The sequence below is a fragment of the Erythrolamprus reginae genome, chromosome 2 (genome assembly GCF_031021105.1).
Source record: "Erythrolamprus reginae isolate rEryReg1 chromosome 2, rEryReg1.hap1, whole genome shotgun sequence".
NCBI lineage: Eukaryota > Metazoa > Chordata > Lepidosauria > Squamata > Dipsadidae > Erythrolamprus > Erythrolamprus reginae.
The window spans coordinates 295,054,682-295,072,579 of NC_091951.1; the positions used below are offsets into that span (position 1 = coordinate 295,054,682).

Genomic DNA, 17,898 nt, shown 5'->3' on the forward strand with positions numbered 1-17,898 from the left:
ATTCGCTTCCGGACTCAGCTCAAAACCGGCGATACCAAGCGCCCCCCGGACCCCCAACCCGGGTTTGGGGGGCTGCTAGGAAGCCCTCCATGCCGGCGGCAAACAGCCGCCCCGCCCCCAATCTTCGGCTCCTCGCTAGCGCTGTGGGAGTAAAAACACCGTCTGCACATGCGCAGACGGTGTTTTTACTTCCGCATCACTACTTCGCGAAAACCCGCTCGTTGCGGGGGCTCCTGGAACGGAACCCTCGCAACGAGCGGGGGATCACTGTATAGTAAATTATAAATTTTCCATTCAAGCAACTTCATCCTTCGCCTCCACAAGAATAGGATCCAGAACCTACTCAAACAGAACCAGACCGGTAAGTGGCACGAATCCCCAGCGCCCTTCACAGCAGGCATAGGCTGACCAGTTGCCCAGTCATGTCATCCTGCATGCCACCACTATGGACACCATGGTCCTCGCTGCAAATGGCCAACTGTAATGTGGCCAAAGAAGGTGGCCGTGGTTGATGCTGTCAGAAATAGGTGATAAATTACAGCCCGCTTGGACTATAATAAATCATTTCTGGAGGTCGATGGATTACAAGAAAAAATCTGCTTTCAAACAAGGTTTCTTTTTATTATAAATGTAGAAAAATAAAGTATGCCATAGGAGGCATATAAAATGCGTCTTTACATCATGGCAGCTAACAAAGGATTAACAATATAAAATGGAGAATCTGGAGAGGGCGGATGTGATACATTAATTATGTGGCAGGATTTTACATCATAATAGGAGGAGTTAATAAAACACACACTGTTAACTATTTAATTACTTAATAACTTTGAATGTCTCTGAATGTCTCTGGGGCTGTCAATACTCAGCGTGACAGATGCCTTCACCACCCAGTTCACCGACTGATGGGCCATCGTCCGACGATCTTCCTCATCATTGCCAGATATGAGTGTTGGAATACAGTGCCAGAACTGGACTGACCAGCGAAGGGAAGTGTTGAACCAGAATGCAGGAACAAACCACCATTTGAGGATGGTGACCACAAACAAGCCCACTGCCTCAAGGATGGGAGCTGGAAGGAGGGGGTATTGGCAGTGACCCGGGCCTTGTGAACTAAAACTGAAACAGGCAAGGCTGAGACCAACCTGAGGAAGAGGCAAGTCCTGATCCTCTGAAAACTGGCCATTCTCCAGATCCTCAGCTGAAGAACGGAATCTTGGAGAAGAATGACCCTATGCATCATCCTCAACCAGTAGAGATGGGGTGAGGGTCGTGGAAAAATAACTGCAGGCGAATTCACTGAAGACGTTGCGGCCAATGCCAGCCTGACTGACCTGCTTGAGGGTCATATCTATTCTGACATGGACCTCCTTTGCTAATACAAGGTTAGGGGGTAGGACATTTAACTCATCTTGGGACAAGGGATATGGTTCCAAACAGGGAGGCCCGCAGACTTCAAATTAGGGCAATGGAGGAGTCCCATTGACCAGCAAAAATGAATCATGGAAGTGTCCTAAGGACTGTCTACAATCTTGGCAGTATGCAACAGGCCCCATTCCTAGATCACACACTAACCTGTGAGAATATTGACCGTTCAGACTTATGTTTGTACTTGGGTTTCTCCGCCCCTGTGACCGGAGCGAGCTGCTAAGGTTGCTGATTCATTTGGTGCTTAAGCTGCGAAGCTGCAGTGGGTTGCAACCCAAAGGGCAAGCGGTCACCGAAAAACAGACTGATAGATGCCAGAGTGGTCTGAAGCATGTCCACTGTGGGTCTGTTGGACTTGGCCTCAGCCTTACCATGGTTAGCATCTTCAGGCATAGTAGTCTGCCATAGAACTGCCAAGTGGAAAAGGAACAATTATTTGTTACCATCCATCATATTTCAATTCATTTCAATTCATTTCATTTCATTATCTCATTCCATTCCATTCCATTCCATTTCATTTTCATTTGTTCTTTTTTCTTTAATAAATTTCATTTCATTTCATTTCATTATATTCCATGCCATTTTATTAAATTACATATCATGCCATGCCACGCCATTCTATTCCATAACATTTCATTTCATTACATTTAATTTCATTTCATTATGACAGTTATTTTATTTTTAAATTTAGTACACTCAAAATTGCCATGGACAACCAAAATGGCCAAAATGCTGGAGCTTATGCAACGTGGAAAGTATTACTGTCTTTATTTAAACATCTTATTGCTTACCTTCATTAGAGTCCTTTTTTTCTTTGACTCTTTTACTAAATTAAACAAAGGTTAGGCTCCAACACTAAAACTTTTAGAAAATGTGCAAAAACAAGATAGTTTATTTTGAAAAAAATATTTTTTACATTATATTATATTAATATAAAACATATACCTTTTATAGCTCACTACAGAGAAAGACATTTTCAGGTGATATATTCTTATAATGAAATTAATGAAATTCTTATATTTTATTGTCAGCAGTTTCATTTAAAAAATAAAAAGCTATAGTTCTGAAAATATTTAAATCCCATTTCCAAGGCACATCAGAGAACAACAGAGTTTCTAGCTTCCAGTTAATTTCAAAAATAAGTTTCGTGTGTTCAATTTCCTTAATATATAATATTTTTTTGAAGTTACTTTTACATAGCATTTGGAAGTGCATTTTTACAGAGGAAGAATTTCACCAAATATGCTATTGGCTTTGTAGATATTGTCCTGGAAGTAAACATTTAATACCAGTAGTTTGCATTGCACTGAAAGGTATTTTATTGCTTGCACAGAAAAACAATTTTATGTGTACCCAAAATAACTTCTTTCTAACTTGGGAAATTTTAATTGCTATGAAGGTATCTTTTAAAAAAAGAAATGTCTCAGCTGTCAATTGTCCATATTTTCCTTTAACCACGTGATTGTTTTAGTCACTGATTTTTTTATTTTTTCATTTTCATATTTTTCTTTCACTATTATATCTGTTGCTTCTATCTTTTCTTCGGGGTCAACAAGGGTATTATTAAGAAAAGCTTGTACCTAAAATAAAGCAGACAAAGAATAATAAGGCAAGTGTTAATCTAAACAGTGTATTTTATGGCATCATTTAACATAATATAATGTATATCAGATACACGTAATCCTTAACGGTGTAGAAGGCATTGTGCACAGACAAATGGAAAGTCAAGTTACTGCCATCCTAGCAGTGAAGGGCTACCAAAATTTTTACTACCATATAAGCTTATACAGGATGCCTTGCATTTCTTTCAACTTCTTTCAGTGCAAATTGGGTGCTTTGGAGGGGAGCTCCATTTTTGCTACCCCACTGCATTCCCCCCATCCGGGCAGCAGCCCACCCCTGCACCCTAGTCAATGTTGCAACAGTCCTTCTAGACCTGGTTATATCACCAAGCATGGGTCCCAGGAAACCAGAAATATCTTAAGATAGGTCCACTATTCATCCTCTCCATGCCTCTGGTTTGTATATCTTTTCCATATCCTGTAATTTTTAATAATGATTTATATTTATAATCATTGTTTTACATAATTGCTTTTATTTTATTATTATATTGTTTTTCTATGCTTTGGCTGCAAAAATTCAAAGAAGCAGTGAAAGATTGGAAGATATGGAGAGCCCTGGCCCCTAGGGTCACCAAGAGCCTTCGGAGAGGGGCGGCATACAAATCTAATAAATAAATAAATAAATAAATAAATAAATAAATAAATAAATAAATAAATAAATAAATAAATAAATAAATAAATAAATAAATAAATAAATAAATAAATAAATAAATAAATAAATAAATAAATAAATAAATAAATAAATAAATAAATAAATAAATAAATAAATAAATAAATAAATAAATAAATAAATAAATAAATAAATAAATAAATAAATAAATAAATAAATAAATAAATAAATAAATAAATAAATAAATAAATAAACAAACAAACAAACAAACAAACAAACAAACAAACAATAAATAAATAAATAAATAAATAAACAAACAAACAAACAAACAAACAAACAAATAAATAAGAGTCTGACGTGACTCATTGGATAATATCATCATCATCCCACCCAAACCATTTCTTGTAAGACAAGTGATTATACAATCAAATAAATATATAAGTGGAAATGGCTTAACTCTTGTTCTTAGTAATTTTGGGAACAAAAGTAGAGGTAAAACTTTTCACTGGGGAAAAATTTAACAGGCTTGCTTTCCATGTTTCCTTTCCTACCAGACCAAAACTTCTTCTGAACACCACACAAAGTATAAGGGAGTGGGATTTCACAAAGTAAGCTAGAGAGAAATTCAAATAGGGATATCTTATAAAAATAAAAGTTGACCACAGAAAGTATCTCCTTTAAGTATTAGGTAGAAGTTCAAACATCCCAGATTTATACACCAAGTGTTGGACTAGTGGTTAAGGCACCAGGCTAGAAATGCTTCTTTAGTCATGAAAAACCATCTGGATGACCTTGGGACAGTCATTTCTCTGAACCCAAGCGTAGTAGCCAGCTATCCAATAAATAGTAGTAACTACAGTATCAATGGGATCTTGGTGTCCTAACTGATAATCATTTAATTATGAGACAGCAGTGTACTGCAGCTGTCAAAATAACCAACCCAGAGGGATAGAATCAAGGCCATGTGAAGTATTAATATCACTTTATAATGCCTAGGTAAGGCCACACTTGGAATACTGCATCCAGTTTTGGTCACCACAATACAAAAAACATGTTGAGACTCTAGAAAGAGTGCAGAAAAGAGCAACAAAGATGATTAGAGAACAGGAGGTTAAATCATATAGGGAACGATTGCTGGGATTGGGTATATCTAGTTTGATTAAAAGAAGGACTAGTGGTGACATAATAGCATTGTTTATTTTTTTTTAAAATACTCTTTATTAAATGATTTTAAAAATAACATAAAATATGTACGTATATCCACATATACAAACATACCATACACCTAACTCTACATGACATCGACATCAACATGCTGTATAACATATAAACAAAACACATAAACTATCAATATTTGTATTTTTGTAGTGTAACACACCATTGTGTGGGTAGTACTATTGGTTCTTTAACTTATCTATTTCAGTATATTACCTTCGTTTTATTTCCTTCAAGAGTTTCATAATCTTATTTATCTGTTAGTATCTATCTATCTACTAATATTACATTTAATATACATTTACTGTTTAATTTGGTTCTTGTAGTCTAACTAATTGTACCATTTCCCCCAAAACTTATAGAATTCTGTTTCTTCCTTCTCTTGCAGTTCAAAAGTCAATTTACTCATTTCTGTACATTCAAGTATTTTTGTAATTATTGCTGTGTTCTGAAGGACCTTTTCATTTTTCCAGTACTGAGTGTAGAGAATTTTAGTTGCGGTTATTATATTCAAAATGAGGTATTAAGTATATTTATTTGTTTTCTTTTTTACAATTCCAAACAACAGCAGTTCTGGTTGAAAGTCTATAGCTTCTTGTGTGATTTAAATTATCCATTTGTGGACTTTTTTCCAAAATTTCCTTAATTCTGGGCACATCTACCCTGAATGGTAATATGTCCCCAGGTTCTGTTTATATTTCCAGTGTAATCATTTGTTTGAAATAGTATAGGGTTTCCTGCAAGGGATTAGATTAGAAGAACTCCACGGTCTCGTCCAACAATGTTATTCTATTTCTATTTTAAATGCTTTAGCAAATCCTGAATTGAGCATGGTATTGCATAACCAACTTCTAACAAGCCTTCAATCTCTAAGCTGTTGTTGTATTTTATTTATTGATCATTAGATCTTTATCCTACTTTATTTTGTGCCAGAAAACATATAGTAATGGTCCTTCCTATTTCCCCCCAGTAAGAGACAGTGTGTGATCTAAAGTCACCCAATTGGCTTTCATGGCTAAGGGAAATTTAGAATTCACTATTTCCTGGTATCTAGACCACAATACCAAACTGTCTTGTATTTTAGGGTAATTTGGCCCTTATGCTATTATAGCCTTTGGCATAAAATAATTGAACTCTTCCACTTCAGGGCAAATGCTTTTTGTTACCTCATTACACTATATTTTCTCATTCTACTTACCATTTGCATTTGGGCATCAGTAGTGACAGTGGTCATGAATTTTTCCAGGGTGATCCTATAACCAAGAGCATTGTTACTTTTTATAAAGGAAAAGTATTTTGAAAAGATGCTACATTTATACTGTAATATTTTCACCTTTCAATTTTTATTCAAACTTACTCTGAAAGAATGAAACTGAAACGTTAGGGTTATGTATACTGAAGATGTGCAGCTATATAAATTTTCTAAATAAACAAACATCTGTAAGGAAAGTTCACGCTGCACTTGACCTTATTCTTTCTCAGCCCTTATAGCTTTGAGTAAATCTAGTGAGTCTAATCATATCTAGATTTCAGTTCATGGAATGCTAATAGAAGAAAACAATAACATTCTCAGTTTGGAACTGCTTCAAGTTGCATAGAAAAGAGATTAATAAAAATTACTTCCCAGCTTTCTGTGAGTTTACAATCCCAGTATAAATGGATATACAGGGTGCATTCCAAAAATAATGCAATTGAATTTCTCGCGCTGCTCCTATTGGTCGGAGTGGAACCGAAGCACTTGGAGTGTGGGGGGGTACTAAGCTTTACTGTGAAACCAGTCTCAGTGCTCTCCAAGCTGTGGAAGTAGCAAGACATCAATTATTGTAAACCTTTGCGCACCAACCGTATCACAAAAAAATGGAATCAACGATCCAGCAACGTTACGCAATTAAGTTTTGTGCTAAACTAAAAAAATATCTTAAGGAGACTGACAAAATGATTTGTAAGGCTTACGGGGACTCTGCTCTGTTCTATTCACAAGTTTTGAGGTGGTTAAAGGCCTTTAAGGAGAGTCGGGAAGAGGTTCACGATGAACAACGCTCTGGGCGGCCGTCAACTAGCAAAACTGACAACAATGTGGCTTGTGTTCAACAACTGTTGGACTCTGACCCTCGATTGAGTAAGAAGATGGTTTCCAAAGAACTGAACTTGTCATCTACTGTTGTGTTTCACATTGTTACTGAAGATTTAGCGATGAGGAAGTGTACGCCAAGCTCGTGCTCAAGGTGTTGTCAGATGACCAAAAGACCAACCAAGCAGAAATTTCAAGTGAACTTTTGCAACGTATAGAAATTGAACCTGATTATTTGGACAACGTAATCACTGGTGATGAAACCTGGGTTTTTTAATATGACCCACAAACAAAACATCAAAGCTCTGAGTGGCACACCGACCAGTCCCCCAAGCCCAAAAAGGCAAGTCAAATCAAAAGTGAAAAAAATGTTCATTGTCTTTTTCGACAGTAAAGGAGTGGTCCATAAAGAGTTTGTTCCTCAGGGACAGACAGTTAATGCTGACTACTACGTGGATGTGCTGGAAAGACTCCCAAAAAGGGTCATCAGGATGAGAAAAGACATCTCCGCTACCTGGCAACTCCATCACGACAACGCGCCTTGCCACAATGCACTATGAGTCCGCGAGTTCCTGGCCAAACACCAGGTGCCAATGCTGCCCCACCCCCCTTATAGTCCTGACGTTGCCCCAGCAAACTTCCTTTTGTTCCCTCGGATTAAGTCAACCCTGAAAGGAACCCGTTTTTCATCCATAGAAGATATCCAATCAGCCATGGTGAGAGGTCCCCAAAGACACCTTCCAGGGTACGTACCGGTCATGGCAGAGTCACTGGAAAAAATGTGTAGAGGCCCAAGGACAGTAAGTGTTTGTGCAAATCTGTTCAATAAATTACTTTTAAAAAAACAATAATTGCATTACTTTTGGAATGCGCCCTGTATAGAATCATTTTTCTGGATTCATACCAGTAGTGGGTTCTAAAATCCCTTGCTGCCAGTTTGCATGTGTGCGATGCTTCTGCGCATGAGTAGAAGTGTCCTGGGTGGGTGAGGCCTCCGCCGCTGGCACTACCAGTTCACAGAACCAGGCTAAACCAGAAGAACTCACCACTGATTCATACCAGAGTGTTGCTGCCTTACTATAGTGCAGCTCTTTAGATTTTCATAAATAAATAAATAGGCAGATGATAGATAGATAGATAGATAGATAGATAGATAGATAGACAGACAGACAGACAGACAGACAGACAGACAGACAGACAGACAGACAGACAGACAGACAGACAGACAGAGAAATAAACAAATAGATAAACAAATCCGGGGACAGTTTTTTTTGTTTCTAACTGCTGATGTCTAATTTTGTTGATCGTGAATAATGGAATAAAATATTTCAGGACAAATGTTCTCCCCCAACCCCAAAGACATAGAATTTGATTGTCATTACCTCATGGATAGATCTGACCACTTTTCTGATATAAATGTCCATGCTGCCCAATATCCAATCTCATTCTTGACCACATTTTGAATTGCTTTGCCTGTAATTTCTGGTGGATTTGTCTCATCATTGTAGATATAATGCAAGTATCTGCACAGAAGTTTGTTCACAATAAACATTTATAAGAAGAAATTTTGTTTCTAAAATGCTACTAAACATACAATTGGGATCAGTTTAAAATAATGGAATGAAAGGGGGGAATCTAAAAATTATCATTGTTACAGGAATTATAGATGCATTTCGTAATATTACATTTGGAAACTTCAGAGAAAGCTTGTATTATGTCTTGAACAACTGAGTGCAAAACCTTCCAAAACTTTGATACATTCACAAAGTCATTTTTAAAAGCATATGAACCACTATTGCCACCTCCAATTATGGAACAATGCTTTAGATAGTTTCTTCTAAAAAACAACAACAGACAACTAAGGCAATAGACAAGGATCCTTATTTTAGAACTTCTAGTGTTGTAGTGTTTCTCAATCTTGGCAATTTTAAGACATATGGACTTCAATTCCCAGAATCCTCCAGTCAGAATCCTTAAAGCTCCCAAGGTTGAAAAATACTGCTACAGTCAGATTTCTATTTTCAGACAAAGAGTAAGATTAAGTTTTCTGTAAAAAAAAAAGGCAATCAAATAAATGCACAGGAGAATGCAGATAAAACCAACTGTGAAATTTGTTACATGAATTTATTCATGTTATATTTGTTACATTTATCATGGCAACATGATTTTAAAAATGTTTCGGTTTTGCCAATTTGATCATCTGAAAATACATTCTTGAAGAATGTGGCAAAGTGATAATTTCTAGGTATGTATAATGTAACTTTATTCAGAAAAATGATGTTACTATCAAAGAAATGAAATTTGAAAAATGGAACTTCAGCCTTAACAGGCAGCATTTTTTGTGATTTTATATTTTTTCAAGAGAAAGGAATGTTAATACAGACACCATTAACTATTAAGCAAACATTCATGTTTACAATTATAAATAAATTATAAATTATTATACAATCTTGAACTTAAGGAATCACTAAGTCCATATCTAGCAAGAATATGCTTGTGAAATCATGAATTATTTTTTCAGTCAGTACAAACATTAATTAAATCACCTTTGAAGTAACCCTGGAATGCGAGTGCAACTCAAGGCATAGAATATATTGGTGTTATATGCATCTTTGATCTCATTCCTTTTAAAAATTGAAAATAAAAATTCCCATTCTTCTTCATTCCCCATCCAAACGCCATAGCAGCAAATAGTTGAGCTAAAACAAACAGGAACCCTGTAATTATGAATAAAACAACCTGTTAATATAAAGAAATGAAACTAATAATTGTGATTACGGTAATACAGTGCAAAGTAGAGAATTTTACGTTTTCAAATACGTATATTTTCAGTTATTCCAATAGTAGTTATCTGCCATACCAGGGGTGGGTTCCTTTTGCCTCCATACTGTTGGGTTGCACGCATATTGCGACAGTGCGCTGAGCATGCATTATTTTGGCAGAAGCAAAAAAATGAATGAAAATCGTCCTTGTGTGAGTATCTCTTCACACAATTTTGCTTCTGCGTATGTGCAGAAGCAAAAAATCCCCCAAAAATTAGTTTAAAAAATGGCAAAGACAGCCCCGGAGCTGTTGCATGCAAATTGCATAATCAATGGGCCACTGCCAGACTACCACATCAGACTGCACCAGCAAGAAGTCACCTCTGTGTACCATACCCAATTAGAACTTTCTTGCACAAAATAAATTTACGTGGATATGCATCGGGCCAGATTACTTGTGGGATTGCCTTCTGCCATATGAGTCCCATCAACTAGACAATGTCGCTTGGTGGGGCCTTCTCTGTGGGGACCCTGGCCCTCTGAATTAGCTCCCCCCAGAAATTCGCATTGCCCCCACCCTCCTCGCCTTCAGCAATACAGTAGTCTTAAGACTCATTTATGCCACCAGGCTTGGGTGATTAGATCTTAGCCCCCTGGTGAACAAATGGTATGTATGATTGCTGTCTGAATGGGTGATTTTTTATTATAACTGGGGATTTTAGAGTAGTTTCATTAGTTTAATTGGATTTGGTTTTAGTGTATACTATTGCTTCTTTTTTTATATTGTAAGCCGCCCCGAGTTCTCGGAGAGTGTTGTGTTTGGGCTTGGGCCAGCCGTTGCTCCCAAAGATGGGAGAGATGCGGCACAAAGTGAGTGCGAAAGCCTGGCTGACAGCCAGGAAGACGTGGCAGACAGCCCCGAGGATGAGGCCACTGGTTCAGAGGAGTTGGCAGACAGCACACATGACCCAGCAGACAGCCCAGGGGATTTGGCATGCAGCCACTCGGACAGTCTCTCCTCGTTGGATTCCCATGCAGAACAGCTCATAGACATGCATAGCTGGAGAGCCATGCAAAAGAGGGCTCAATAAAAGGACTATATGATCAGAGTAGCACCTGGGCTGGGTGTGGTTCTCCTACTGAGGGCTGGGTGAGGTTCCCCTAATGAGGGCTAAAGGTATAAAAGGAAACAGAGGCAAAAGGCAAACTGTGGCTGTTTATCTGTGTGACTTTGTGGTTCCTGCTCTGAAGTTTCTGTTCCGTGCCTTTGAATTTCAACCCAGCCTTTTCAGGCAAGTGGGAGGTGAAACCTCTGGGACTAGCTGGTTGCTCTCGAGTCTCCACGATTCAAAGGACTCCTGAAACGTTTCTGCTCCGTGCAGGTTGTCTTTGTTTGCTTTTTCCTGCACTTTGTATGTGGCTGCCTGTACGCCTTGAACTATAGTTTATTCCTGACAATAAGGACTGTTTTCGTTAACCCTTTTTGTTTGTTTAATACAAGTTTGCTGATTAGAAAAGCATGTGTGTGTTTGATTTCTTTTCCCTGGACTGTTACTAATCACCTGAGCCCAATCAGGCAGAACAGAGAAGAGCAACATATAAATCCAATAATTAATTAATTAATTAATTAATTAATTAATTAATTAATTTTATGGAAAAGGAGCACATTTTATAATAAGGATGAGGGAATAAATTGTCTTTACTTATGTTTGGAATTGTTCATCCACTTGTTGAAGAATTCAGAAGCTAGGTCTAAACAGTCGCGAAGCCCAAGCCAGCATGCTGTTCTAAGAATTTTCTCAATACCAGTTCTCCAAAGAAAAACAAAAGTGAAAAACAAAGAGAAATATATTAAATACAGTGCATTACATCAAAGAATCAATACTATTTTAATGCATATTTCTAGCACTTGGACTTGTTTGCAAGGTCATATTTGTAGTCCATCTCCTTTGGTCTTGACTGAATAAATAATTTGGAAAATTTGCTGAGTTAATATTTCTGCCTTTCATTATGAAGATGAACTTTATAGATTTTTCTCTTCCTGTGTTAACTTTAATGAATTGTTGTTATGACAAAAATAGAGACATTGTCGAAGGAAAGGAAAAATACAGAGAAAGGTTTTTTTAAATAAGAAGTGTTTTATCATAATTATCTTCTGTTTTTTTGTCATTTTAATAGTGATACAAAATAAATAAAACATTTCACTAAATGCCCTTTGCTCTGCCTGAACCACTCTGCAACTATTACTGGCAAATACAGTTTCCTGCAATTTTGACACAAGGAAAAGATATGTTCGGTTAAAAAAACAAGGATATCTCTAACCCTACAAATTTTTTAAAAAAACAGGAAGAGGGGGGATGGGGAATCTATAAATTACTGGTTCTACCAATGTGTACAATTCTTTTTTTTTTTAAGTGTCAGACCCTCTGTCCATCAAAAAACTATCAACCCCATTATACCTGGATAGACAGTGTTTGTTGGAAATATATGGACAATGCTTTTTTAAAATACACATTTTTACATTGTTCTACACTTATTAAATTTGGGGAGAAAGTAGTGGATTATATAAATGTGACTGTGGCAAAAATATTATTTTTCAGAAGACAATGTTCTCTTCAGTTATATACATATTGTGTGGAATTAGACAACTGTATAATGTAAATGGATTCTCTGTGCCTTATTAAAAGACTGATATTGCAGCATTTGAATGATAAATGTACGATCCCATTTACACAGTGAATTGAAGACCTGATTACATTTGCCATCTCTGAGTGGATTGCCTATAGATGCAGATTTTGTAGTGAGAACTTTATTTGTATAATGAAATCTGCAACTCTTTTACACAAGCGCAATAGTTTAAACACAAACGATAGTTTATACTAATGTTTTAGAAATAAATATAAATGTACTTAAATAATGCTTATATTACATAAGGATATATAGTATTGTAACTGTTATAATGACATATTTTATTTTAGGTTTTTTTTGTATTTTTCTTTTATTATTAAAAAATATTTTTATGCAATGCAATATTTTGAGAATGTATGTATCTACATTATAATTATTTTTGTGTTTTATTCATTTTCTCTTTTCAATTGTTATTTTAAAAGCATAAAAATATAAGGAAATAAAATAAATGTTAATCCCTTATCAAAGCAATATTTTCCATGAACTAAAAACATGTTTGAAGACAATTTGATGACAACACTATGTGGCTATTTTCTAAAAAAAATAAAAAGATGGATTGTATATATTACAGAGAAAATGCTTACTGGCAGTATGAACTAGATATTTATTTGACTATATTAATTGGAAAGGAATTTCACTGATAGCAGTGAAACTCGTTATTATTTATATTTAGCAACAGGTTCTTGGATATTTTAATCATATTTAAGATCTTACTTGGTGAACGGGTTCATATCCAATGTTTCAGGGCTCTCACGGAGAATATCTGCATAGTTATGATATATTGGTGTTATTCGTGGTAATAAATATTGCTTTAAAGAAAAGAAAAAGACATAATAAATAATAAATCAAAATGCCCAAAATATTGAAAAAACACATTTTTGAGCAATTATGGTCAGTCCTTTTAAACTTATTGCTTAAATATAGCTTTGATATTTCTTATAATAAACATACCTTCCTCTTCTATTTGTATCAAAGAAAAATAATTCTATTGAATAAAATAGAATAGAATAGAATAGAATATCTTTATTGTCACTTTGAATGTACACTAAATGGAATACACTACATTAAAATGAAATTTTGTTGTATACAGCTCTCAAAGGGTCTCCACCTCCAATATATTCTCCAAATGTGCCTTCATTTCCCTGTACTTGAATTTAGGAGAATATATAAGTGTTGGGGGGAGTGGCCTAGTGGTGAAGATGCTCATCTCCCACTCAGAAGGTTAAGAGTTCAATTCTAGGGAGTGGCAGATGTTTCTTAGGGCACAAAGAAAAAACATCTGCTGCGATCTCCACATAGGCATCAGGAAGGGCATCCAACCAGTAAATTCTCAGCTCCATTCAGTCATTTTAAAAAAAGAAACACACACAGACAGACAGACAGACAGACACACACACACACACACACACACACACACACACACCTTCTGTTTGTATAATTTTTATCAAAATCTGAATGTTACTTTGTTACATTTTGCAAAAGGCCCCAGAACAGAACAGATCGCTATTTAGCTTCTTTCTACCCTTAGGATGTTGAGAATATTTAGAATGCATTTCAGCATCCATTTCAGTTACCTTTAAAACTGGTAATAATTCAAGATCTCTCAGAAGAAAATCCCTTTTGTAAAAGCCAATTGCATGTAATGCCATTGCCCACACTGATGAATCATCTTCTTTTTCAAGGTATTTAGTTAAATACAGGGGAGTTTCATATCCAGTGTAATTGGACCTATTTAAAACAAGTCATATTTAATTGTGTGGTTCTGAAATACTTTTTAATAAATCTCATTAATATTCTTTTAGATGAATAGCATAGTTAGAATCCTATAGACCAGTGATTTTCAACCATTTTTGAGCCACGGCACATTTTTTACATTTACAAAATCCTGGGGCACACCACCAACCAAAATGGCACAAATCAAATCAAATCAAATCAAATCAAATCAATAAATCAATAAATCAATAAATCAATAAATACATACATACATACATACATACATACATAACCCCCTCATATATACAATCCCATGTAACATCCCCTTATAAATACAGTCAATCATCAATCATCCATCCTCAAATTTATACCACTGTCTCATTTCTGGGTACTTCTCCTGTCTTTCCCCCTTTTCTCTCTCATTCCTTCTCCCTCTCACTTCTCTTTTTCCATCCCTGTCTCTCTCCCCCCCCCCCTTATGTGTGTGTGTGTATACACACTCGAACCATTTCCAAAACCAGTTGAGGGCTGGTGTTTTTTTCTCTTTTATTCTTTTCAAAAACAGGTGTGGGCTGGGGGGGGGGGTTTCTTATTATTTGGGTGCTTTTTACCATATGCTTCAAGAATCACCTCTCTCTCTCTCTTTTGTTTCTCTCTCTCCTCTCATTCTCTGCCTCAATCATTTTCTCATTTCTCCTTTTTTCTCCCCTTTTTGTTCTCATTTCTCTCTCTCCTTTCCTCTCCCTATCTGTCTCTCTTGCCTTCTCTCTCTCTTGCTATCTCTTTTTCTCTCTTGCTTTCCTTCTCTCTCTCTCTCTCGTTCTCACTCTTATTTTCTTTCTCTCTCTCTCTTGTTCTTTCTCTCTCTCATGCTTTCTCTCTCTTGTTCTTTCTCTCTCTCTCTCATGCTTTCTCTCGTTCTTTCTCTCTCTCTCTCTCTGTTGCTCTCTCTCTCTCGTTCTCCCTCTTCCTTTCTTCTCTGTGGAGGCCAGCGAAAGTTTTCCTTAGTTTGAATGTTCTGAGCAAGCTGGCAGGGGGATGGGAAGCAGCCCCTTTACTGACAGCCTGGGATCACCAGCACCGCTGCAGCCACCGCTGTGGGAGGAGCCGGAGAGAAGGACGGATCGGGCGGGCGGGTACAGCCACAAGTGGAAGCCTCAGCCCTGGAGCTTCCACTTGCAAAAACCGCCCCTCCCCCGGCTATTGCCCACAGCCGCTATTAGCGACGAGAAGCCATGGGCACGAGGGGGCCGACTTCAAAGCAACCTTTGCCGGCCTCCCGCGGGAGGGTGCCAATAGCGGCGGCACGCAATAGCCGGGGGGGGGGGCGGCTTCTGCAAGTGGGAGCTCCAGGGCTGAAGCCTCAGCCCTGGAGTTCCCACTTGCAGGAGCCGCCTCACGGCACACCAGTTGAAAAACACTGCTATAGACAACCCTTCTATATATATTAATCATGAACAAGTATTACATGGACTTATAAAGTTTGTAAAACAGAATCCATACACATATACACAAGAACATATAAAAGCAGTGACATTTTTAAAAAGCTGTTTGGTAGGGGTAACATATATTTTTCAGGAAATCAGAAGAATATCCCAAAGTGTGTAACTGTGCCAGACAGGAATGCAGCGATCCACATGGAAGATATATATATTTCTGGGTGACCCTCGTATATATCTTAATGTTTGCAGATCAATAATCTGATATTTTGATGAAGACATGGGGGTAGAGTAGCTGGGATTACAGAAACAAACAATTGCTTGTAATTTATAACCTTGCTACTGATACAATAACCTTTTGTGAATAAAATCATGTAAGAAATTTTACAAAGCACCTTCCCAATGTACTTGATTGTAGCCAACATCAGAATACAGAGCACTATTTCATGTATGCATTGCCTTCAGAACCGTAGTGACACTAAAGGTCTTTGCAGAGGAAACATGTATTAGGCAGTTTCCCTGTCCCATTCACAGAATTTAGAGGTGTCCAGGTATCATTATCTCTATTACAGCCTTTCTGAAGTTGAGACAATCAGCATAAAAGCCATTAGAGAGGAAAAGATAGGAAAAGAACACAATATAGTTTATTAGTTCTGGAGTTGTCCTTCTGGAAATAATCTCTTAACTTCGTCTTTTATTTGCTTCTGAGTCAGTAGCCAGATAGAAGAAAAGACTGGTAGAGTTCAAGATATACTCACAGTTCAAAAGCTTATGATTGGCGAGGACTTGAGTTGGATCAGGAAGCAGACTGGGGCAGAAAAGGCAGGTGGCCTGGGGTCAGAGCTGGAGCAGAAGAAGGGCAGGAGCAAGAAACAGGATAGAGGAAGGATAGAAAGTACACATTTGGAATGCAGATTCAAAAATGCCAGTAAGAATGATTGGCAGGCGAGGCATGTGCATGGCCAAGGCTGCAATTTAAAATGCTTTTAGTAGGGAGTCCAAAATGAGATTTATTTATTTATTTATTTATTATTATTATTATTATTATTATTATTATTATTATTATTATTATTATTAATTAGATTTGTATGCCGCCCCCAAAGACTCGGGGCGGCTCACAACAGTAATAAAAACAGTATAACAATGGGACAAATCTAATAATAAAATTATATAAAAACCCCAATAATTAAAAACCATACAGCACATACACACCAAACATGAAATATAAAAAGCCTGGGGGAGATGTCTTAGTTCCCCCATGCCTTGTGATATAGGTGGGTCTTGAGTAACTTGCGAAAGACAAGGAGGGTAGGGGCCGTTCTAATCTCTGGAGGGAGTTGATTCCAGAGGGCCGGGGCCGCCACAGAGAAGGCTCTTCCCCTGGGGCCCGCCAAACGATATTGTTTGGTCGACGGGACCCGGAGAAGGCCAACTCTGTGGGACCTTATTGGCCGCTGGGATTCGTGCGGCAGAAGGCAGTTCCAGAGGTATTCTGGTCCAATGTCATGTAGGGCTTTAAAGGTCATTACCAACACTTTGAATTGTGAAGTATAAATACTTAGGACTGCATTACACAGCATCGACTCCACACAGGATTAAGAGTAAAGTGACTGAATTATGAGGGATCTGTTCCTACAATAAATAACCTGGAATGTATTGTAAACATGTATATTGGATGTGATCAGGAAAGAGGCCAATCAATGTAAATGTGAAGATAACTGGATAACCCATTGCTCTTAACAATCCTCTCCTTTCCCCGAGTGCTTGTAATCTATTTTCAACTACAGGCTTTTATAGTGAAAAAATGTACTATGTAGCAGAAAAGTGGGTAAAGAGATAATAATAAACTTTCCTTGTTCCCAGCAACCTTATTAGACATTTCTTTTTCCTTTCTTCTATGCCTTCATAATATTTGTACAAAAAATTTTTTTTTGCATAAGTGCTGTATAAGTAGCCCTAGACATCATGTCACACTTGTGTTGTTTTCAAAAGGTTCTGTAGGAGTTGTGTGCACAAATGCAATCATGAGAGGGGCAGCATACAAATCTAATTAATGAAAAGAAATCTCCTAAGTAAATTGGTAAGGAAGAAATTGCATATGGCTACAAAAGTCGGTTCACATTATCAGGCACCCCTTCTGTTTGTGGATTCACACTGGTTCAGGAACTAAGTTAAGGGAAAGGGCTTGGAATAAGACAGGGGTCTCCAGCCTTGGCAACTTTAAGACTTGTGGATTTCAACTCCCAGAATTCCTCAGCCAGCAAAGTTGGGAGTTGAAATCCACAAGTCTTAAAGTTGCCAAGGTTGGAGAGGATTAAGATATTTATGTATTTATTTATTTATTTATTATTTA

The 17,898-nt window shown here is 37.2% G+C and overlaps 1 protein-coding gene across 1 annotated transcript in view; it reads right to left on the minus strand.

Annotated features, from left to right (window-relative positions):
• Positions 1–2,287: 2,287 nt before the first annotated feature.
• Positions 2,288–17,898, minus strand: part of LOC139162482 (aminopeptidase Q-like) — a 51,234-nt gene continuing 35,623 nt past the window's right edge. Inside the window, exons 14-20 of the mRNA XM_070742882.1 lie at positions 13,968–14,121; positions 13,108–13,202; positions 11,409–11,516; positions 9,490–9,660; positions 8,326–8,466; positions 6,071–6,125; positions 2,288–3,005 (exon numbers count right to left, since the gene is read on the minus strand). Of these exons, the coding sequence (XP_070598983.1) occupies positions 2,856–3,005; positions 6,071–6,125; positions 8,326–8,466; positions 9,490–9,660; positions 11,409–11,516; positions 13,108–13,202; positions 13,968–14,121 (874 nt within the window). The 3' untranslated portion in view covers positions 2,288–2,855. The remainder of the gene's footprint in view (positions 3,006–6,070; positions 6,126–8,325; positions 8,467–9,489; positions 9,661–11,408; positions 11,517–13,107; positions 13,203–13,967; positions 14,122–17,898) is intronic.